The following is a 24,223-nucleotide window of genomic DNA, read 5'->3' as shown; positions in this document are numbered from 1 at the left end:
ACAAATTCTCAATTCGATTGAGGTCTGGGCTTTGACTAGGCCATTCCAAGACATTCAAATGTGTCCCCTTAAACCACTTGAGTGTTGCTTTAGCAGGGTCATTGTCCTGCTGGAAGGTAAACCTCCATCCCAGTCTCAAATCTCTGGAAGAATGAAACAGGTTTCCCTCAAGAATTTTCCTATATTTAGCTCCATCCTTCAATTCTGACCAGTTTCCCAGTCCCTGCCGATGAAGAACATCCCCACAACATGATGCTGCCACCACCATGCTTCACTGTGGGGATGGCGTTCTCGGGGTGATGAGAGGTGTCCAGTTTGCGCCAGACATAGCGTTTTCCTTGATGGCCAAAAAGCTACATTTTAGTCTCACTTGACCAGAGGACCTTCTTCCATATGTTTGGGGAGTCTCCCACATGCCTTTTGGCAAGCACCACAGCAAAACACCACAGCAAAACACCACAGCAAACACCACAGCAAAACGTGTTTGCTTATTTTTTCTTTAAGCAATGGCTTTTTTTCTGTGGAGTGTACGGCTTAAAGTGGTGCTATGGACAGATACTCCAATCTCAGCTGTGGAGCTTTGCAGCTCCTTCAGGGTTATCTTTTGTCTCTTTGTTGCCTCTGATTAATGCCCTTCTTGCCTGGTCTGAGAGTTTTGGTGGGGGGCCCTCTCTTAGCAGGTTTGTTGTGGTCCCACATTCTTTCCATTTTTTAATAATGGATTTAATTGTGCTCCTTGGGATGTTCAAAGATTCAGATATTTTTTTATAACCCAACCCTGATCTACACCTCTCCACAACTTTGTCCCTGACCTGTTTAGAGAGCTTCTTGGTCTTCATGGTGCCGCTTGCTTGGTGGTGCCCCTTGCTTAGTGATGTTGCAGACTCTGGGGCCTTTCAAAACAGGTGTAGATATACTGAGATCATGTGACAGATGATGTGACACTTAAATTGCATGCAGGTGGACTTTATTTAACAAATTATTTGACTTCTGAAGGTAATTGGTTACACCAGATCTTATTTAGAGGCTTCATAGCAAGGGGGTGAATACATGTGCACGCACCACTTTTCCGTTTTTTATTTTGTATAATTTTTGGAAACTTTTCATTTCACTTAACTTCACCAACTTGGACTATTTTGTGTATGGCCATTACATGAAATCCAAATAAAAATCTATTTAAATTACAGGTTGTAATGCAACAAAATAGGAACAACACCAAGGGGGATTAATACTTTTGCAAGACACTGTATCTATTTCCTCTGCCTCTCTTCTCTCTATCCCTCTCGCTCTCTCTCTGTGACCTACTTGTTGTGTGTATGTATTTACATGTATATTTAACTGATAGATTTGCACACACACACACACACACTACATGTTAAGTGTATATAAATTGTAAAGTATTTTGTCTGTAATGTCTTTTTCGTTATATGTCAGACCCCGGTAAGACTAGCTGTCGCCATTGGCGCCGGCTGATGGGGGATCCTAATAAATCAAATCCAAATCTCTCCTCTGCCTCATGTCCGCTCATACATAAAGGAGTTAGAAAACAACACCGGTCCTGACGCAGTGCCCTGAGGGCCAACTTGCCCCGATACTTGACAGTTGGCCTATACATACATATGGTACCTTATTACGCTCCATCTACCTCAGGTGGGGGTCAAAAGCCTATCGTATGTCATCTCAATCTTCTCTGGGGGAGGCCTTAATGTTGTAGTTGTAATGATTGTGTACCTGATTATGTACAGTGAACATAAGTCATCATTTTTCAGTTTCAGCCAACTCCCGATGAATGCACGTCAGCAAGATAAAATTTGATTTGATTTGATTTGAAGATGCACAGTCCAAATTTCAACAACAACAAACAATTCACTGGCCCTGCAGGCATTCATGACACTCCCAAGCCATCACGTAAGGAACACCAGACATTACAAAGAAAAGAACTGGTGGTGGTAACAGAGAAAAAAAGAATAGGCTATAAAATGTCAACCGTCTGACTGAAACAAACAAGGGCGCCCGTCCCAAATGGCACCCTATTCCCAATGTAGTGCGCTACTTTTGACCAGGGCCTCTGGTCAAAAGAAGTGCACTATGCAGGCTATGGGGTGCCATTTTGGGACTCCGACATGGTCTTCACTACAGGACAGATTCTCCTCGGGGGCAGTCGTCTGCTGAGAGACGTGGCGAAGCTCCCGCGCTGCCTATTTGATCTGATATCCAGACAGGATCCCCAGACAGTCCAGGAAGGGTTAGTGAAGTCATTATATGTACCCCTCATCAACATGAAACTGGCACGTACCCACCCCACAGCCATATCTAATTCAACTGGGTGACTGGATAGATCAACACACTACACCATAAAGGATATTTTATTTACGGCTGTTAGACCTTTGGGATGTTATTTTGACTTGGGACAAACACATTGGGTTAACTTTCATAACAGTAGATGTTATATGTTATGCAAAGCAGAAAAATGTGATGATTTTAAGATGTTTTAACAGCAAAGGAGAACAATCCTATACATTCTATTATGGAGATTCTGAAGAGACATTTCTTAGAATGTAGGCTATAGTATAATTTGTGGTGCAGCTGATGCTCTGTGTGTGTGTGTGTGTGTGTGTGTGTGTGTGTGTGTGTGTGTGTGTGTGTGTGTGTGTGTGTGTGTGTGTGTGTGTGTGTGTGTGTGTGTGTGTGTGTGTGTGTGTGTGTGTGTGTGTGTGTGTGTGTGTTTCCCAGAGCACACAGGAGTGGCTGTGCCCCCTCACCTGGAGTTGACTCAGCGGGGGTGGTACCCGGCAGTGGGGCCTGTCCTGTCTCCCCCTTAACTGATGATACACACATATAACTCTCCCAGGCCTTGTCCCGGCTACAGCTTTGATATTCTCCTTAGCGCTGCTTCTCTCTCTGGGAGTACTAAGTGCTTCTAACTGACACTGGTCCCGCTAGATGGGAGTTTTTCTCCAAATCATTTTTTGGATGTTTTCAAATTAAAGGCATGTATTAGTGCCCTACATTTCAAAGATGGAGATGAAGACATTTCTCCTTCTGCTCTCTGAAAAATTAGACCTTAAAAGCATATGGGGGCGTGTGTGTGTGTGTGTGTGTGTGTGTGTGTGTGTGTGTGTGTGTGTGTGTGTGTGTGTGTGGTGTGTGTGTGAGAGATGAGAGAGAGAGAGAGCAATATATGAGAGAGAGATGGAGAGAGAGAGTGATATGAAGGAGAGATGAAGAGAGAGAGAGGGACCGAGAGAGAGAGAGAGAGAGGGACCAAGAGATGGAGAGAGAGAGAGCCCGAGAGAGACCGAGAGAGATATGGAAGAGAGAGAGAGAATATTGGCCTATGTGCCCTACATTTCCAGACTATCGACTATATTAGACCAAAGACCAAACATTATGATATAAAAGGACACAAACTGAGAACAGGACAACAAGGCAAGATGCAATAACAATTCAGTGGTAATTGCTTTTGTAACCACCAGATGACAGTATTTATCCTCAGTTTGTCTGGACATCATTGACTTGACAGCTGTGGACCCCTAGTGGTAAGGCTGACAATATCAACCACTCTCTTGGCTGGAGTTAACTGTCAACAAATAGTTGGTGGGATGATTACAACTTGGACAAGAATGACTGACTTGTTTCTTAACCAAATGCACACACACACACACAAAGATATTGGACATCTGTTCAAATTAAGAGAACATAGACATATACTATTGAATCACAAGAACAGATGAGGTGGACTGCAGAAGAAAAGGGCAACAGGATTCCATCCTATCCCAGAGTAGAGTACTTGACTACCGAGGTTAGTCATTTAGCAGTGTGTGCTACTGAAACTAGTGTGATACCCTCAGGAAATGTAAATATCTAGCCGTGATCCGTGTGTATATGTTACCATCTAAAAGACAGATTGATTGGTTGACAAGTACTTGGGAATTGAATTGGAACCTGATTTGGATGAACGGATGAAAAGATAGACAGTGTCCTGTTATTTCAGTGTCTCTAACTGGTATTATTACTCCTTTACATATAAGGTTGTGTGTGTGTGTGTGTGTGTGCGTGCGTGCATGTGTGTTTGTTTGAACTGCCAGCAGCCCATTTTCAGTCAGTGAGTGCACATGCAGTGGCATAAAAAGTCATACTAAAAAGCACAGCTTGACAGAAAACACCACTAATGGCTCCAGGGAACTCCATTTTTTACAATTAACTGTCACAATTCAAGAGGAATACAAATGCATTCAAGGGAACACCCAAACAGTGCCTGTGTCCCGAACAGCAACCTATTCCTATTTAATGCACTACTTCTGACCAAAGCCCCTTAGAGATATAAGGAAAAGGATGCCATTTGGGACAGTCGGTGAGTCACACACATCTCAAAAAGGTCAAATGTAAGAATTTGAAGAACAGCAAATGTCCTCGTCTCTGTCTTTTAATAAAACAGCATGGTGGGCCGTTCAGGTCTACTGAGTCTACATTACACTAGATCTACACTATATATACAAAAGTATGTGGATACTCCTTCAAATTCATCTATTTCAGCCACACTCATTGCTGACAGGAGTATAAATTGAGAATACAGCCATGCAATCTCCATAGACAAACATTGGCAGGAGAATGGCCTTACCAAAGAGCTAAGTGACTTTTTTTCAATGTGACAGCATCATAGGATGCCACGTTTCCAACAAGTCAGTTCATCCTCGATTGCAACACTCACTACCGAGTTCCAAACTGCCTCTGAAAGCAACATCAGAACAAGAACTGTTCGTTGGGAGCTTTATTAAATGAGTTTCCATGGCCGAGCAGCTGCACACAAGCCTAAGATCACCATGCGCAATGCCAAGCGTCGGCGTGAAGCTCGCCGCCATTGGACTCTGGAGCAGTGGAAACGTATTCTCTGGAGTGATGAATCCCGCTTCACCATCTGGCAGTACGTCGGACGAATATGGATTTGGCTGATGCCAGGATGAAGGTACCTGCCCCAATGCATAGTGCCAACTGTAAAGTTTGGTGGAGGAGGAATAATGGTCTGGGGTTGTTTTTCATGGTTCGGTCTAGGCCCCTTGGTTCCAGTGAAGGGAAATCTTAACGCTACAGCATACAATGACATTCTAGACGATTCTGTGCTTCCAACTTTGTGGCAACAGTTTGGGGAAGGCTCTTTCCTGTTTCAGCATGACAATGCTCACATGCACAAAGCAAGGACCATACAGAAATGGTTTGTCGAGATTGGTGTGGAAGAACTTGACTGACCTGCACAGAGCCCAAACCTCCACCCCATCGAACACCTTTGGGATGAATTGGAACGTTGACTGTGAGCCAGGCCTATTGCCCAACATCAGTGTCTGACCTCACTAATGCTCTTGTGGCTGAATGAAATAAAGTCCCCGGAGCAATGTTCCAACATCTAGTGAAAAGCCTTCCCAGAAGAGTGGAGGCTGTTATAGCAGCAAAGAGGGGACCAACTCCATCTTAATGCCCATGAATTTGGAATGAGATATTTGAGCAGGTGTCCAAATACTTTTGGTAATGTATTGTATTTCCCAAATGACACCCTATTCTCTATACAGTGTGCTACTTTGACCAGGACCCATAGGGCTCTGGTCAAAAGTAGTGCACTATTAAGGGAATAAGGTGCCATTTGGGACACAACCCAGAGCATAGTCACTTCTGTCCTGCCTCTCTCTCTCTCTCTCAGTACCTCTCTCCTTCACTCTCCATGCCAGCATGGAATAATGAATTACAGCGGATGCCAAAGAGGATCTGACTGAAATGGCTGCAAATGGACTCCATTTTAGGTCAAATGACCTACGGCAGATCCCATTCAAATTGTAGTCGTTAATGTTGTACCCTCTCCTATTCTCCACATATCCTTGTCAATGTGATACGGTTGCGGCCAAATATATTGGCACCATTTGTACTTTTCTACTGGCAATTTGCCCCACTCTTCAGCAGCAACCTGCTCTTTCATTTTTGAGGTGTGCCCTCCACCAACTGCTGTTTTCTTATCACGCCATAGGTTATGGATGTGATTCAGATATGGACTCTTCGCTGGCCACAGAACAGTCCAGCAGCTTGAACCATTTCAGAGGGCTTTGATGTGTGTTTGGGGTTGTTGTCCTTCTGGAAGACCCACAACCTTTAACAGAGACACTGTTTTTGGACACCAAAACACCTTGATAATCCGCTGATTTCACAATGTCTTGCAAACTTTCAAGGCCCCCCCAGTACCAGAGGTAGCAAAGCAACACAGTATTATCGAACCTCACTTATGTTTGATTGTAGGGAGGGTGTTTTTTGTGGGCCACATTGCCGGTAGAGAGCTGCAGCAAGCTCATTGATGGTTAAAAGAAGCATTTGTCTGCAGTCAACTTGCCCAAAAGCTGTATAACCAAGTACTAGCTCTGGGCTGCCAATTAATTTTGTCCATGACATTTCTTTTTATTTTCTAAATTAAAATTGTATACAGAAATTTACTAAAATAAAATTGATTCTGCAATGTTGAAAATCCGACAGCAAAGTGTGGAGACCAAAAGTTTTCATCAATGTAAAAATATTTTAAGAGAAATAGGGAATTATCTAAGAAAAGATGCAAAAACTGTATGTACTTCAATAGTTTTCTTCCATTTGAAAATATTTTAAGAGAAATAGGGAGTTATCTAAGAAAAGTGCAAAAACTGTATGTACTTTGAGACAACTGCTGGTGTAAAAAGGGCTTTATAAAATACATTTGATTAATATCTGACCCACTGTTTTGACTATCATTCATTTAGTTAGTCCTGTAAAAGTGTTGCAGTTGGCTTGTGATGGTCAATGCTCCCTGGACCTTGAACTGAACCGTGCAGAGGCCAATTCAGAATACTGCGTCTATAAATGCCTGATTGCAATATCCCAACAGCAGAAGTGATAGAACAAAAATATTTAAACACCATGTTAAAACCAGACAATTGCTATCCAAGCATTCAACGTATGATGAATATATAACTACTATAGCATGTGCTGTGAGTAAGAATATACAGGAAAATCTACCACAAGTGAATAGCATAGAATATAAATGTAAATATCAACCATGTATTTTAACTTAACATACCCCTTACAATTGGAATAGGAAAGAGAACAAGAATACATGGAGATTAAGGGCTTTGCCTTCTCTGCCTTTATCCCATGTTCTGTGTGCAGTACTGTATGCTGCTTCTGACGCTTTTCTCTTCCCTCCACAGGACAAAATTGAGTTGACACGATAAACCTCAGGTGATGCCACATTATGCATCTCATCCCAACAAATCCTTTAGAGTGCAAATGAAACACAAAGCGCACACACACATCCCATATTACGGTGTGGATTAGCGTATGGTAAACCGGCCCAGCATATTACAACCTAATCGAGTTGAGACATGGCGTTGCATTGGTAAATAGAATCCATCAAGGTGCACCTTTTTGTTACAGGGTTTTAAAATAAATAAGTTCAGACAATGACATTGATGTAGGGTAACTACCCCTCTGGGGTAACTGTCCCCCCTGTAATGCTCACACAAAAAAAACTTTATGTCACCAAAGAAATGTGCAACTAATGTTAATAGTCTCATAAACAATGTTTTTTGTCACTAACAAAAGGGTTCTGAGGTAAATTGATCTAATATTTCATCATTTAGAAAAAGTTATATAAATTATCTAATTAAGTTAGATTTATAAAAGTTTTATATATATACAGTACCAGTGAAAAGTTTGGATACACCTACTCATTCCAGGGTTTTTCTTTATTTTTTTCTATATTGTAGAATAATAGTGAAGACATCAAAACTATGAAATAACACATTTGGAATCATGTAGTAACCAAAGAAGTGTATGTTTTATATTTGAGATTCTTCAAAGTAGGTACACTTTGCCTTGATGACAGCTTTGCACACTCTTGGCATTCTCTCAACCAGCTTCATGAGGTAGTCACCTGGAATGCATTTCAATTAGTTGCCTCTGCTGCAGAGGATAAGTTCATTAGAGTTAATTGCACCTCAGATTGCAGTCCAAATAAATGCATTACAGAGTTCAAGTAACAGACACATCTCAACATCAACTGTTCAGAGACTGCGTTAATCAGGCCTTCATGGTCGTATTGCTGCAAAGAAACTTTTAAAGGACACCAATAAGAAGAAAAGACTTGCTTGGGCCAAGAAACAAGAGCAATGGACATTAGACCAGTGGAAATCTGTCCTTTCATCTGATGAGTCAAAATGTTAGATTTTTGGTTCCAACCAATGTGTCTTTGTGAGACGCAGAGTAGGTGAACGGCTGATCTCTGCATTTGTGGTTCCCACCGTGAAGCATGGAGGAGGAGGTGTGATGGTGTGGGGTGCTTTGCTGGTGACACTGTCAGTGATTTATTTAGAATTCAAGGCACACTTAACCAGCATGGTTACCACAGCATTCTGCAGCGATACGCCATCCCATCTGGTTTGCACTTAGTGGAACTATCATTTGTTTTTCAACAGGAAAATGACCCAACACACCTCCAGACTGTGTAAGGGCTATTTGACCAAGAAGGAGAATGATGGAGTGCTGCATCAGATGACCTGGCCTCCACAATCACCCAACCTCAACCCAATTGAGATGGTTTGGGATGAGTTGGACCGCAGAGTGAAGGAAAAGCAGCCAACAAGTGCTCAGCATATGTGGGAACTCCTTCAAGACTGTTGGAAAAGCATTCCAGGTGAAGCTGGCTGAGAATTCCAAGAGTGTGCAAAGCTGTCATCAAGGCAAAGGGTGGCACCTTTGAAGAATCTCAAATATAAATCATTAGGGGAGCCTAAAGATAAATAATCCACTTGTTTACAGATTTTACAGAAGTCATCTGTTTTTAATAAAGCAATAACATTTAAGGTGAGTGTGTCGGGGACAACTAACCCCCCCCCACCCCTAAATGAAAATTTGCCAAATCATGTCCAGTTAGGTTGGTACTTGGGAAAAACACCCCTTTTGTGAAAACAACATTTCATTAAATAAGTAAAAAAGTATAAACTGTAACCACTTACATCTCATCCTAGTTTATTTGGCTTAGCATGACCATCATTCACATACCTCATTTTTACCAAACTGCTTTTTGTGTAACCAATTGCAAATATTTCTCAGGAAGCCCTAGTTACCCCACTTTACCCTAAATATAAACCCCAAAATGAATGTAACTATCAAACACAAAAACACAGTTATCATGTGATTGGGCTTCCACAATCGAAAGAAGAAGAAATAAGGAGAAGAAATTTACCACAAGAAAAAAAGACAAGAAAATCTGTCTAAATTCATAATGCAGTGAAATGTTATTGGTCATCAATATAACGAACTAACTCCAGGCAAGCATGCACTAGCGCAGAAAGTTAGCAAAATATGCAATAAACCAAAATTCATCCTATACCCTATATTAGAATTATTACATCTCCATTCGTTCAATACTAATTACATATTAACATATTCGAGTTAAGAACAGAGCGCCAGACGAAAAAAGTGCAGGTGCATTGCCCCGAGCAACTTGAGAAACACCTGTTGAGACAGAGATATAAGTGTCATGGATGTGAAGGTGGGTGTTCGGTGGCTCATATGACCACGATAGAGATTAAGTGAATGCATATATACATTAAATTATCAGACGAATTTGACCTAATACGAATACTTTTCAACTTTATTTTGCCATGTGTGTAATGGATGAGAAATCTTACTCACTTGCGTTCTCACCCCATAAGTTTTTAAAAAATGTAGAAACAAGTTCAGAATCACTTCCGTATCGATTGTGTTAGTAACAAAAACTTTTTTCTAAATTGTTTACTTTTGGACCCCATAGGCAACTAACGTTCAATAATGTATCCGCCTTTTCTTGCATATCTTATAAACAATTAAGGTCAACGTGATAGATTTGTAAAACATTTATGTTACGCTCTTAAGACGTTATGCCCTGTAAAGTATTTTTGCGTTATAGTTCATTTAAAGCGTGACCGTCTTTAAAGAAAATTAGGTTACCGTATATGTATACAAAATGTAAAAATGTAAGAATTAAAGTGTAGGCTACTCAGTGCAAAATCTAACCGATTTAACGGAGGCCTATAGTATTATCACGAAAAACATATTTAAAGTTACTCAAGAGTTATAGGCCCTACGTCAGACAATAATGTTCCCACTTCTGACACCCGTGTTATAGCCTAATGAAACATTGTTGAATTGAGGTAATTTACTAATACCGCCTGTCGATTTAAAAGTCACCGTCACCATATTTCACCCTAGGGGGTAAAAACTATTCGGGTAGAGAGGGGTGAAAGGTGCTTCATCGACACATGCATGCTTTCATGAGATCCTGCAGCACTATTTTGGCAAGTTAAAACTGGGGACAGTGCAGGGGCATGATGCCACACAAGAAGAGGGGTCAAATAACCTCTCATAACGATTGACCTCTTCCCTAAGTTAAAAGTAAGCTGGACCTAAAAGCATATTGCAACTGGCCACTCACATTTATAACTGAATGAAACATTCGATTTACAGTGTCCTTGGCCAAAACAGATGTAAGGTAAGGGTCAAATTGTCCATTTATGCTATTTTTACTTTATGATTCCACAGTGCTGTAACATTAACCTTTACACATAATTTAGGCTAATTCATGATTTTGAGTTTAGGCCTAAAAAAGTGTATAGGCCTATAGCCTATCTGAGATTAATGCAAAAAATATATATAGGCCTATATCTAGTGGAAATATCAAAAAACGTTCGAATGGATGATGAATAAACATTATCGACAACCTTCGACACCTTTAACGCATAATAATTTCACAAAGTTGATTTTACAACCGTTTACACCATTTTAGAAACTTGAGAAGTTGTAGTTAACAATGGGCTACATTGAGTTTATAGTCTTGTGGAAGTGGTTGGGTTTGGAGTAGCAAGTGCTTCGCACCTGTCGAGGTCCCTGGTAATTGACTGCAGACCTCCTCAGACAGGTGCAGGGGGCATTTCGATCATCTTAAACGCGCGAGGCATCCGGGATACTGCAGTAAAACAGGCAAATATTCAAGACCCATATACGCTTGGGTGGGGGCCTGTCATATACGTTACAGAAGTTGGATCAGGTACCATACCTCTACTTTATTGTTACTGGGCTTTTGTGCGGTTGACCTTTCAGCATGTTTACATTAAATAGGTGTATTGTTTGGCCTGACGAGGTTTTATTAATGAGCAGATTTGCATTGCCAATTGCCTGAAAGTGCCCCCTCCCCCTGCAGGGTATTTGTTCTGTATGACTGAGAATCTAAACCCATTAACCTCACGGAAATAGCCTACAAGTGGCGTTCATTCTTTACTGTCACAAGTAAGACGTCGTGACACGTGAAACGTCTGGCTGAGCGGCTGTATAAACGTGCATGTGCATGCGCGCTTTGATGTTCATCAACAGGATAAGGTTGCCGATGTATAGCCTATATGTTACCATTGGTGAATAAAAACGTCAACACGGCAAGGCTCCAACATTAGACTGGTGGTAAAATGGTCCTACAATATTAAGTCCAATATTTATTTATTTTTAAAGTTAAATAAGTATAGCAATTTATAGCAATAACTCGAGCGAATCCTAGAACTTTCGTTGAGTTTTGAAAGCAGGCTTAAGACTGGCATCTACAAGGGAAATAACGAACACAAAAAAATATATATTCTCTTCTGGATAAAACCAGTCTTTTACCCAGTCTTTTTTTGTAAGGTCTTTGACATGCAAATAGGCTACACTGTAGACTTCTAGGACACTTTTTTTTCGACATAACTTTTATAGCCCATGCAAGGTTTTTCCTTAAAGACTATGCCTTATATGTGGAATTCAAACTATTAACTGAGAAGATTTACATAGACTGAATTACCGAACTGCACTTCAATAAAAAAAATATATATACTCTGAGTCAGAACAAAAAAACACAATATGCTAATTGCATGTAAAAGTGTCAAAATTGATGTTACCTGCATTTGACACTGACATTGTGTCAGCATTTGACACTGACATTGTGTCAACATTAAAACTTTGATTAGTAAACGTTATCCTATATTTGTACATTATAGGCATATTTGTTGTTATGTTACATTGATTGAATGTAACATTGTTTATACTGAAATAAGCTCAGTTTATTTTAGAAATAGACTATCTATCAAAAGTTCTTGGTTCAGTTGACATAAATAGAAATCCGGATGACAAAGACAGCTCAGCCTTCTAAACTTCTGGAACACATTTTTTTATTAAATCTTTTCAAAAATCTTCACAAGATATCTTAGAAGAATATCAAATTAGACCAGAAATCATAGCCGGATGCTTTTGCAAACAATCAGAAATTTAAGCATGTGGTATTTTCGTTGACTAGGCCTAATGATTGACAGCAGAAAACATTCATCATCAATTAAAGAAAAATGCGTTTGATCTCCGTTGTATCTATTGTAATTAGGTCGTAGCCTATAGAACGGAATTTGATGGTCAAACATTTTGGGAATTGGTTATAGGCCCACCTATACACAATAGGCCAAATCACCACCATGCTCTTTGTTTTTCTTGTGATTAGATACGAGACTTTAATAGTGGGTCTAAACTTCTAGAAATGTAGCTGCAGACAAACATTTAAATGGACGACACTGACTTATAAGTTATAAATAGTTTTTCTCCCAATTCTTCTGCATCTTAAACTCAAGCAACACCAAATAAAATATGTAGATGGTTGCAATAAACAACGGACTGGCGTTCAATTAGCTTTATCTGATCAAGACCTTGATTGCGTTCGGGGGATGCAGCAGTGGTTCGTTCATCAGGGCTGCGGTAAACTCGATTAGGACCTCTATGGTGAAATCCGAAGGGATCCCTAAAGAGCAATCCCAATTCAAAGGAGACTTATCTACGCCAGGGCGATCAAGTGGATTTAAGAGTTATTAAACCTACAAATGATCTCCACCCAAAACCTTCAAGTGGCCATTCGCTAGGCAAGAACTCTACGGTGACACGGTCAGATTAGCTTGAAGAAACATTTATCCTAAAACAAAGGATGGGGATTGGACACCATTAAATCGTAATTACATAGGGTGGAGAATCGAAACTAGATTTTTGGGGGAGCTTCAACTAGGCTATAACCTCGGGTCCCATCACATACACTCAAAGTTTGATGAACTTTAAGTTAAAGGTCCAATGCATACGTTTTTTTTATCTCAATATCAAATCATTTCTGGTAACAATAAAGTACCTGTGATTGTTTTCAATTAAAATGGTTTTAAAAACGAGCTTCTTATAGCAAAAAGCAATTTCTCAAGCAAGAATGTTGCTAGGACTGTCTGTGAGTGGTCTGAGTGGGGAGAGGAAAACTGAAAAACTCCATCCAACCAAATCAGGCTGACATTTCAGGCAGTCTTTTCAAACAGTTCTAACACTAACAGCTCTAACACTACTAACAGAATTTTCACAATTTCACAGCATTTTTCCAACCTCATAGTGTGGAAATATAAAACACAGGAAAATCACGTTGTTGACTCCACTGGGCCTTTAGGAATAGGGAACAATAAAGACAGGGAAGGTTTTGGGCTAGGTTTGATGATGTGTGGATTTGATCTGTACATTGACTGTGATATGACTGTGAGTGAGTGAGTGACCCAGGATGACAAAAAGCAGCTCTCACCGAGACAAAACCACAGAAATTATACAACATCGTCAAAATGGGGGAGATGTGCTTTCACGTTTTGAAAGGGCACATGCAGGAAGCTGGCGGATTTGGGCCGACCCCTGGAGACAGAGCTGATATCTTAGCGACCCCATTCGACGGGAGGGGCGGTGGCCGGGGTGGGAGAGGGTGGGATGCGAATAAGGCACATCTGCAACGGTCTCAGAGCCCTATGATCTGTGAGCTAGCACAGACTGTGCACGGTGTCCATTCACAAATCCTTCCCTGCGCGTCACCTTTTGCAGTGGGGGTTCTCAATCCATGGTAGTGAGTTCTTATGACGTCTCAGAAAAGCCCAAAGAAAAACACAGGACAAATAGGGTTAGGGACTCGAGGACGGTTTGCAGTAGGCCTATACGCATACGCATACGCACACGTAGGCCTAGGCTAACCAATGTCTATTTTAAAGGTATCAGTGGGGAAAACGCTTGTACGCGTGTATGCACAATTGGTAGGCATATAGCTCATATGAAATGTATCAACACTGAATTTGGATCAAATCAAAGATATTGATCATTTGGAATCATTGATCATTTGGAATCAAAAAGGTTTACGAAAAATCTATCGAACGAACAAAGGGGGCTTATGGTGCAGGGATGAGTACCCTGCCCTGAATTTAGTCAGTGTCACTAGCCGGCTACCACCCGGTCACTCATCCCTGCACCTTAGAGGCTGCTGCCCTATGTACATAGACATGGAACACTGGTCACTTTAATGATGGAACACTGGTAACTTTACATATGTATATGTGATGGGATGCATAAACATTATGGACAGTATGTGGATAGTAGGTTAACATTCTTAAAGTGACCAGTTTTCCATTATTAAACACCGAACTCCGACATTGCTCGTCCAAATATGTCTATATTCTTTAATTCCATTACTTTACTTTTAGATGTGTGTGTATTGTTAGGTATTACTGCACTGTTGGAGCTCGGAACATATGCATTTCGCTACACTCGCAATAACGTTTGCTAAACATGTGTATGCGACCAATACAATTTCATTTATATAGAGGGGTGTGCCATAATTGTATGAGACGTAATTGTATGTCACAGCATCTTCCAACGTGGACAGTGTTGAACAGTCTTGGACTGAAATAAACTAACTGTTACTTCTCTGTTCATGTATAGGCTAGTTTACATTAAACATTTGCATAACATTTATTAGTCATTTAGCAGGCACACTGCAGGTTTGTATATCGACTGGTTTCGAGGAACATTTGACAGGTTTGGGTTGTATGCATGCATGGCCTTAAGGATGATCAATATTTCCACCTCCCCTGAAGGTGCACATCATTTATAAACGAAAACATACATTTTACATAACCATAACTGAGTTATTGGTTAAAAACATTAATAGAAGCAGCATTTCTGTCCAATTTTAACTGAATTGGTTAGGATACGAAATGTGAACGTTCATAATAAACTACGGATGGCATTTTATTTATCGTGTTAATAACCTCTTGAATCAGACTCAATTGATTTTTAACGTGGCTATACTTATAATCATAGGGGAAAGTGGCGTAGAATTAAATACCATACGCATGAAGGCCTATACCCATCAACTACATAACTGATATTACCATCGTTCTTTGCCAACTATCGCAAGAGGTGTTTTGAAGAGTAAATCCTTAGGAATTCGTTGAAAATGTAGGCCTACTGCTTTGGGTAAATATCTGATTTCCTTCGCCGCGCCAGTGTCCAGGGAAAAGTAGACCTATAGGGTTGCTGTCAGGGCGCGATGTTTTTTTCTTGGGGATTAGACAGACTGGTGCAGAAGTGCAAATACCCAATACATGTTTAGTAAATCATATAAGGGTATAACGACCGTTGAGGCATTGACCACCAGCTGAATGATACACAATGTGCACAACAACAACAACACATGATAAACAGAATGATGTCACATTCAGGCAGAATAAAAATGTCAATGTAGCACAACCCTTTACGCATCCCACTACGTTTTAAAGGGGGCGTTATTGCCAAACTGACGCAATGGTAAAGCATACATCTAATATAGGCATACCATAGGCTACGAGAGATGAGTTACCATATCCATCGTAAAACTAAATGATATGCACAATGCATAAATGCATAACGAGGGCATATTGCAGTCAGAGGTATCGGTAAAGACTGTCCTCAGAAGGTTGTGAATAAATGCAAGTTTATTATCTTGTATTAATAGGCCTATAATGTATCTAAATGTATAATTTATTCACGCATTTAACACAGCAATAAGAGAATTTAGGCTATGGATCCACACCAAATTAGTCAAATTCGTTACAAGAATAAACTATAGGCTACAATTGCAAGAAATACAGGCCTACAGCGAAAACAGATTATGGGTCACGAAAAGCTGTTGGAAATTATACAACAATAAGGCATCAAATGTATGTGTATTTGTTCCTTTTAAATTCATCCAAATTTGAGTTCGTTTAACCTAACCTTTAGGTAACATAAACCAAATAACAGGATATCGAGACAACGCGGTCTTCTTAAAACATGAAAGTGTGCAGCATAGCCTACAAGGTGCACGCACAGTGGAAGAAAACGTAAGGTATGTTGGCCTCTATGTTAATATTTCAAGAAAACTCTCTTAACCGGGTGCATGTGACACCACAATAGAAGACGCCTACCAATTAATGGATATACTATGCCATATTGTCCAATATAATCAATAAAAAACAACGTAGCCCTTCAATAGCATATTGACACGTATATGCCATTGCGGTCCATAGGAGCCGGCAAAACTAGAACTCGATTTCCTCAATCTTCTGCAACAAGAAACCCAACATAGAGGCCCATTGAAGCATCCTGTTTATTATTGGCTGTGGTTTGATCTGTATGACTCTTGACTCGAAATCGTGTGATTTCCTCCACGCCAGCCCTTTTTTGCTGTGTCTGGCAGCGAGAGACTCGAGAAGCGGGGAGGGGGGTTAGAGGCCATGCCTCCGTGGTAACGGGTCTGTCTGGCCGCCATTGTTTCCTGCTCATTTATTTGTGCTCTGGATAATCTGGACATCCCTCACAAGTGAGAAACAATCACAGCTTGAGAGTGGCCTATCTAATTACATCCTTTACTCAGAACTTTCACTATCAGCAGGAGATATAAGACGGTCACTGCATGGTGCATGATGGTTGTGCATGGTACAGGGAGCGCCGCCGCTTTCAACCATGTGGCACTGCTAGAAAATGAATGACGTATGGAGATCGCTCTATGGTGGAAATGTAGGAATTTATTAACGGCTTTCAAAACCACCAGAGTTAGGCTATTTGTCAAAATGACATAAAAGTAATGTAGCCTATCATTAATATAGCGGGCTCGGGTGGGGTTGGGGTGATAGGCCTACACAATGTGGAAGAAAATGTTTGTATGCCTGTTCTAAGTTTATTTTTATGTTGAGCTGACAAACATTAATTTTAAACGTACACAAAGTGAAAACAAATAGTAATGCAATAGGTCACACACGAAATAGGGCACAGTCCGCCATATGACTTGGAAAAGCTATTTACCGCAGGACAATACCTAAAAAGATGCAGCCTAATTATAGGGTCTTAGTACACCACAGAGGAACTGTCATTCTAAAAACGCACTATTGCAGAGTTATTCCACCGTTCCCCAGCACTCTTTTGGGAAATGAATGTTCGGATGCACCATTGATAATGACCTACACAAAGTTGATATAGGCAATGCACCCTTTACGTTTTGGGGAGACTGAGTTGAAATTATAGACCAACTTTGTCCTCTTCATTTTGTCATGTCAAACTTTTAACATTTCTATGGCACCTATAGACCTACAAAGAATTCGAAATTAGACACTTCACGATTACCTTGATAAGAATTTACATCGTATATTACCCACTTGCCCAGGAGAGGTTGAAAAAACAATTCCATAGTTCAGTTTTTTTTTAACCTAAATTTGACAAATGCTATGTTCTCCTTCACTCGCGCGCTCCAGTCCTTCAGTGATGCCCTTTTACGCAGTGCGTAGCCTACATTACATTTCAGATCAAATAGCAATTTAACTTTGGCGACTATTGCAAGGCACGCCCTGAATCCTGATTTAAGAGAAAATAGTAAAGGAGTTGGTCAGTAAAGTTACTCCCAATTTTTGTCTTTGGCGCGACTCTATGTCATGTGCACGGTGAATACAACAGTTTGTTTGCATCACTGATTTATTTTAAAGGGCTACGGACCCATTTTTGCTTCGAACCTCTCGTTTCTAGACATCAGACTATCGAGCGCAACTAACCAAGGACTCAACACTATCTGCACTTTAAATAATTATGGAGGGAACACGAGGAGATGAGAATGAGTTGGAGATTGCATGACTGGCTATGATTGCATGACTAGCTATGAGATTGCATGAATTGTCAATTTACTATGGCACTTTAGAAACTGGGACGGTCAATGCCCTGTCATTGACATGATGCATGCAAGACGAGTCAGCAATAGCCCCATTAAATATCACTCCTCAAAATTAAGAGCTCTATAAAGTAAAAAAAGGTACACAACGTCCCAAATAGAAAACGCGCGAGTTAAAAAATAACTTAAAAACCCCAAACATAGTAGCCCACTAGTTCGAATCTGCTTCGATGGGAGCTATAAACTATAGCCTCCGGTATCCCCCACCCAATTCTGATTGCAGAGACTATTCTTAGTAGCCTAGTTGGTTAGGACACAGCTTCGACAACTACTAGGCTATTCATCTGTCTGAAACAAAATAGTTGTATAATGTAGACTCCGGTACCACCCACCCAATTCTGGTTGCAGAGACTATTCTTAGTAGCCTAGTTGGTTAGGACACAGCTTCGACAACTACTAGGCTATTCATCTGTCTGAAACAAAATAGTTGTATAATGCAAACTTCACACCGCAGGCTATTAACCGACTCTCCATATTTTACCCAATCTTACAATAACATTTCTAGAATGAGTATATTTCAATATCGTTCTTCTTAAGAAATGGCGCTTGACCGTTTCCAGATTCTGCATGCATTACGCGTGAATTGAAAACAGTAACCTTCAACTACAACACAAAGTCACCAATATAATAGTCAAATCAAACATAAGAGATATTTAGGGTAGGCATTTTGTTTTATTTCAGAACGCTTTTCCTTTAAAAAGGCGAGGCTGAACGTTTGTCGATTCGCTCACTAGTCACTGTCATGTGGTAAAATATCTCCCAGTCTATTGGTCCAAGGCACGTGTCTAGGATAACTGCTGCAACGTCACTTGGGGGCTCGTATTGAAAATAAGAGCAAAACTCAAGAGTGAATGTGTTTCAGGATCAGTTAGAAGCCTCTTTATTTACCCTTAGTTTAGTCATTGAAGCACTTTTATTGGATAGACTGAAAACGGATAGTACCAAGTTGGATGGCCAAATGACAAATGGTGTCTATCCAGTGCAACAATATAGGATAGCCAAGTTTGGGAATATATGACCAAAACGATGTTTTTGTCTGTGGGCACTATCGCAAAGGGTTGCATGGTGTCCTGCACACTCAACAAGATTTGAGTTAATTTTTTAAACCTTTATTCAAACATTTAAAAAGCTACGCGGGACATAGAAGTGGATTGCGCTCATTTCGGTGCGGGAGAGCAATAAAGGGGTTAAAGAAAGAACATTGGAAAGTGTATCAGTATGGAAGAAAATGATCATAGCAACAGAGATGAGGAACGTCAAGTGTCGGCGGATGAGTCAAACAGAGCGATACTTCCCCTATTACAAGCGCCGGGAAACATTCAGCAGATCCCGCATCGAGTCACCAATTTCTTCATCGATAATATCTTACGGCCGGACTTTGGGCGGAAAAAAGAAGGCAACACAGAGCAAGAAGAAAATAGTCACGTTACCAGAGAGAACCACAGCCCGGCTGTTCCAAGAACGGAGCAAGTGGGGAGTACTGTGCCAACGGAAGGAACTTCCACTCCTCATCCAGGCGGTGTGGCCAATAAGGCTGAAATAGTGACCGAAGAGCCCCTGAAACCCCGCGGAGAGAATGGAGATCAGTGCCTAAGCTCGGACTCGGATAGTTCTCAAGCCAGCTCAAATGTACCATCCAAACAGCCTATGCTCTGGCCAGCTTGGGTGTACTGCACCAGATACTCAGACAGGCCATCATCAGGTAGGCTACGATTCTTTTCCACTGTCTTTGTATCCTGAAATGCCCCAACCCGTTGTAACACTGACCTCAAACGCCTCGACCGAGTTCTATAAGGAAAGGAGGGCAAACAGTGTTCGCCTCTTTTACAACATGAAAATGGAAAATAGAAGGTTTAACCTTGCAAAATATTCTAAGTATGTCCGTGCAAACATAAAAATGACAATAAAAACATTACATACGATATCATTATCCACGAAAGCTATATAGGGAACAATTTCAAAACGAATTAAGGCGCTAAAAATAGCATCTTGCACTGGTTTAGAGCTGAAATGTTTAAACGCAGGGGTATTGGAAGTCTACACATTAATGTAGCCTAAGTGTGCGGGATAAATAGCCTAGTAACATGAATGGATGAATGAATCGAATTGTAAATAAATATATATTTCAAAATAGGCTATCAGCCAACAACATTGTTGAAGTCATTTTGGAATAGCCTCCCACGAATTGTATTTTATTTAAGTGTTTAGATTATAACCCCATAATAAGAATATGCTAGTTTTGAGCTAGATCATAGCCAATTAACTACTAGGTTACTACTACTAGTTTATAGGTTACTATAAACATCTGCGCGCATATAACCAAAGCAATAATCGTCCTCCATAGAATTCTTGAATGTCCAAAAAAACATGTTTAACGACTTAATAGCATACTTTTCCTCGATAATTCTGTCGTGCAAATCCATTGTTTTTGTTTATGCATGAGTTTTCGCAATGGAGCTGCTTTGGTCTCTAAATATTTAGCCTATTTAGCACAGAAAACATGAACGTTTCCATCACTATTCGATATAGTACTTATTCCAAAAATCGTATTGTACAAAATGTTCTCATGCATTACGTAACGTTCGTTGCATGGAGTGCACTATTATTCGATGGCATCCCAATTGGCTGCCTATCTTAAAACGTTTTACGTCGTTTTATCATCTCCAGCGAGCTCCAAATGTATTAAATAGTATTTATTTGATTGTCGACCAGGCCTACTTACCCAAACAGATGTCACCACTTTTTCATCAAATCGTTTGGGCTGACGATCTTGTAGGCCTAGGACTCAAAACAATTAAGCCCAAATAAAACCATCAATGCTGAGGTCAATGTTTATTTTTATTAAACAAATATTCAAATACAACCAATCATGCTTACCCACCAAAAGTGTAAACTTGGAATAGTATTTTGCAACAGCCAAAGACCGAATTCAGAAACCTGCTACGATGTATTCCACTAGACAACATCAACAAGCCTATAGGCTATTGCCTCTACTGTATATGAAAGTAGAAAGGCGGTCTTAGAAATCAATTATTTACGAAAAATGTATTTCAGACGGGCATTCCAGTTGTGTTGATACATTTCAGGCCTTCTCAGCAATTCCTCCAATGACCATAACAAACTCCGACATAATCCATCAGTAGCCTATTAGCTCTCTATATCTCTTCCAATGCATGGTTGTAGTCTAAGTAGCCTATAGAAGTGCGGAACTACGGTTTCATTTCTAACTATTTTGACAATTATTGTGTAATATGGATTAGTGTGCGTTGAAATTACCAAATGACACTCAAATTCATATTTTGCATTACGTAGCAAATGGGTTATTTATTGGCCTACCTACAGTGCAATAATTAATACATAAGTAGGGCCTAAATTAACGAATTCATTACTACAGTCGTAGTAACTGGGACACTTACAGCCTAGGCTACACTAAGCTTTCACATTTCATATTATGATTGGTTTTGGCTAATAATATATATATTTTTAAACACAGGACCGAGATCTCGAAAACCAAAGAAGAAAACCGCCAGCAAAGAGGACAAGCGACCAAGGACGGCCTTCACAGCTGAACAGCTTCAAAGACTAAAAACCGAGTTTCAAACGAACCGGTATTTGACCGAACAGAGGCGACAGGCCTTGGCCCAAGAACTCGGTCTTAACGAATCTCAAATCAAAATCTGGTTCCAGAACAAAAGGGCAAAAATCAAGAAGGCCACGGGCGCAAAAAACACCCTAGCCCTGCACCTGATGGCACAGGGACTGTACAATCATGCTACGACGTCAAAAGATGACAAATCAGACAGCGATTGATTTCGAGATACAGATAACAATGCAATAATTTCACAGAATAAAGGGCCAGTGTATAGAATATACCAGCATAAATTGATCAATATATATAGATATTTCTGCAATATCATGTCTATGAAAATATGTTGTAAAAAAATGTATGTTTTCAATCTCTTGTAACGTGTCTCGTTTTTCTTCCAGGAAAAGTACAAATGCTTATTATACGCTTCATTTTATATTGCTATTCATTTTCGATTTTTACATTATAGCGCTTTAAACTGGCACTTGACGTTGAGATCTGTCAGTGAAGTGAAAAACAACCTGCTTAAGTCCAAAGAATATTTTCTGCTGCATCCAGGCAACTGTGAATCTTAATAAATTTGCTGACAAGATATTTTATTTCCATGGTTGTTATGGTTTTATTGGGGTTGAGTTTAGTGTAAAAAGGACATAGCAAGGGTTTTTGAGTGTCAGTGCTGTGCAGACTTAATTGAAAAGTAGATGGATTTTGATACTATTTTTTCGAAAATTCGTATTATCACAGAAGTGATTGGTTAGCAATGTTTTGGTTAGCAGACAGAACACCTAAATTGCTAATACGTAGGATAGCCTAAAGCAAGTTCATTTCCATAAACAATTAGCGTGTTCTGTGTTATATCAATGCACCCGAGGCCTCTATACATAGTTTTTGAAGAGCAATATAAATCATATTTTGTAGCAAAATGTTTTGAATTATTATAATGCTGCCTATAACGCGAGAGACAACTCTGTAGCATAATGACAATGATGACAAAACGTTTCGTGCACTCTTGGCTGAAAGTATTATAGGTCTATTTTATCAAAAGTAGACACAAGGTATCGGAACATATGGTCTATATACATCCCATGGAACTCTTTCTCTATATACATTTTTATTTCATATACATATCCATATATATCATTAAACAGGCGAAATCGTTAGTGACTGTATAACAATTGTTGAAAATCTCTTTTATTGTTGTTGAAAAGACTTCATATGTGTATTTATATAGATTATATTGAGAGAAGAAAAAAATCTATCCAATGACCGGTGTTGCTTTAGAGTAGACTTCTGAGGTTTTTACACGGCTTCTTTATCTTGCAATAACTTCTTTTCGTGAATGAAATTGGTTTATGGGGCCTTTGCATGAAAGCTGCAATTTGTTATACTTGGGCAAATAACTGTGTTTATAAACTTTTTTTTTTTTTGTCGACGAGAGTATGATCGAGCTAAGTTTTAGACTGTATCCATACCAAATTGTGGACTTTTGCCTTTTAATTGTTTTGTTGTGTATCTGGGAAAAGTGTGTGTGAATTAAAACCCACCAAACTGAACACACTTTGCCTTAAAGTTCAAGTGAGAACTTTTTATGAAACAGAACTGTGCCGAATCAGAGAAGCAGTAGCCTATCACTTCAAAATGCAGACTATTGATTCAAGATTATTGCCTTTATGAAAAACTGCTGGTATGACATACAGAATATATTCATCAGCGAATATCTATTATATAGGCCTAGGCTAATATGTTTAAATGAAATTACAACACGGAGTTGTATTATTATACAATGTTATTTTTTATTATTTTATGTTCAAAGTATTCTTTGGTATAATGTACATCATTTGAATCATGTATGTATTCATTGTGTAATTAACTTCCTCCTGAAAAACTGGAAAAGAAAAGTAAATAAACCTCGAAGATAATACACTTAAAACTTCTCTGGCATCATCATTTTTTCTATAATCCAGAGTCCAGGATATCTTAACCATGGAAACAGAATGAATTCATTCTATTTATATGAACGCCTGTGAGACATGGCCATCTCTATGCAAACACAGAAAAATCGGAAAGAAAACGTTGACCCTCCACTGACAAATGGTTAGTGCTATCCGGGATCCTTGTGATGGCCCTACCCTAAACCCTAACCCCAGCCACTACCCTTACATCAAACATTGCCCATAACCTGAACCTATTCCTCACCCGAACCTTAACCCTTACCTAACTGTTCTACATTTCAACTTCAATGGAGTGAGGTCAGAGTTGTTCCAAGGAGTCCATTTGGATGGCGTCATTGTTTTGGCAACACCACTGGGAAAATCACCAATATCATTTGTAGTAACCTTTCGACCAAAAAGGTCAATGACAAAATGCACCAAAAAGCTCAAATCTAAAATATTTACATGATTTGGATTTTGCCACCATTTGTTGCGACTATTACTACCCTGGAGAGGTTAGGTCCAGCCCAGAAGGGTGCATTAGTTTAAGTGGTGAGTACTCCCCTTCCCCAGACCATTGAC

The 24,223-nt window shown here is 39.8% G+C and overlaps 1 protein-coding gene across 1 annotated transcript; it reads left to right on the top strand.

Annotated features, from left to right (window-relative positions):
- Nucleotides 1-18,985: 18,985 nt before the first annotated feature.
- On the top strand, nt 18,986-23,626 carry en2a (engrailed homeobox 2a). Its single transcript, XM_024392361.1, has 2 exons — nt 18,986-19,826; nt 21,618-23,626. The coding sequence occupies exons 1-2, from the start codon at nt 19,343-19,345 to the stop codon at nt 21,932-21,934; spliced, it is 801 nt and encodes a 266-aa protein (XP_024248129.1). The 5' UTR covers nt 18,986-19,342; the 3' UTR covers nt 21,935-23,626.
- Nucleotides 23,627-24,223: the final 597 nt, after the last annotated feature.

Source organism: Oncorhynchus tshawytscha, linkage group LG29, assembly GCF_018296145.1.
Source record: "Oncorhynchus tshawytscha isolate Ot180627B linkage group LG29, Otsh_v2.0, whole genome shotgun sequence".
NCBI lineage: Eukaryota > Metazoa > Chordata > Actinopteri > Salmoniformes > Salmonidae > Oncorhynchus > Oncorhynchus tshawytscha.
This window is presented reverse-complemented; position numbering and strand designations above follow the sequence as displayed.

Coding starts and splice junctions, on each gene's coding strand:
- en2a (XM_024392361.1), top strand. CDS start 19,343: ATGGAAGAAAATGATCATAGCAACAGAGATGAGGAACGTCAAGTGTCG. Junction 19,827..21,617: donor CTCAGACAGGCCATCATCAG/GTAGGCTACGAT, acceptor TTTTAAACACAG/GACCGAGATCTCGAAAACCA.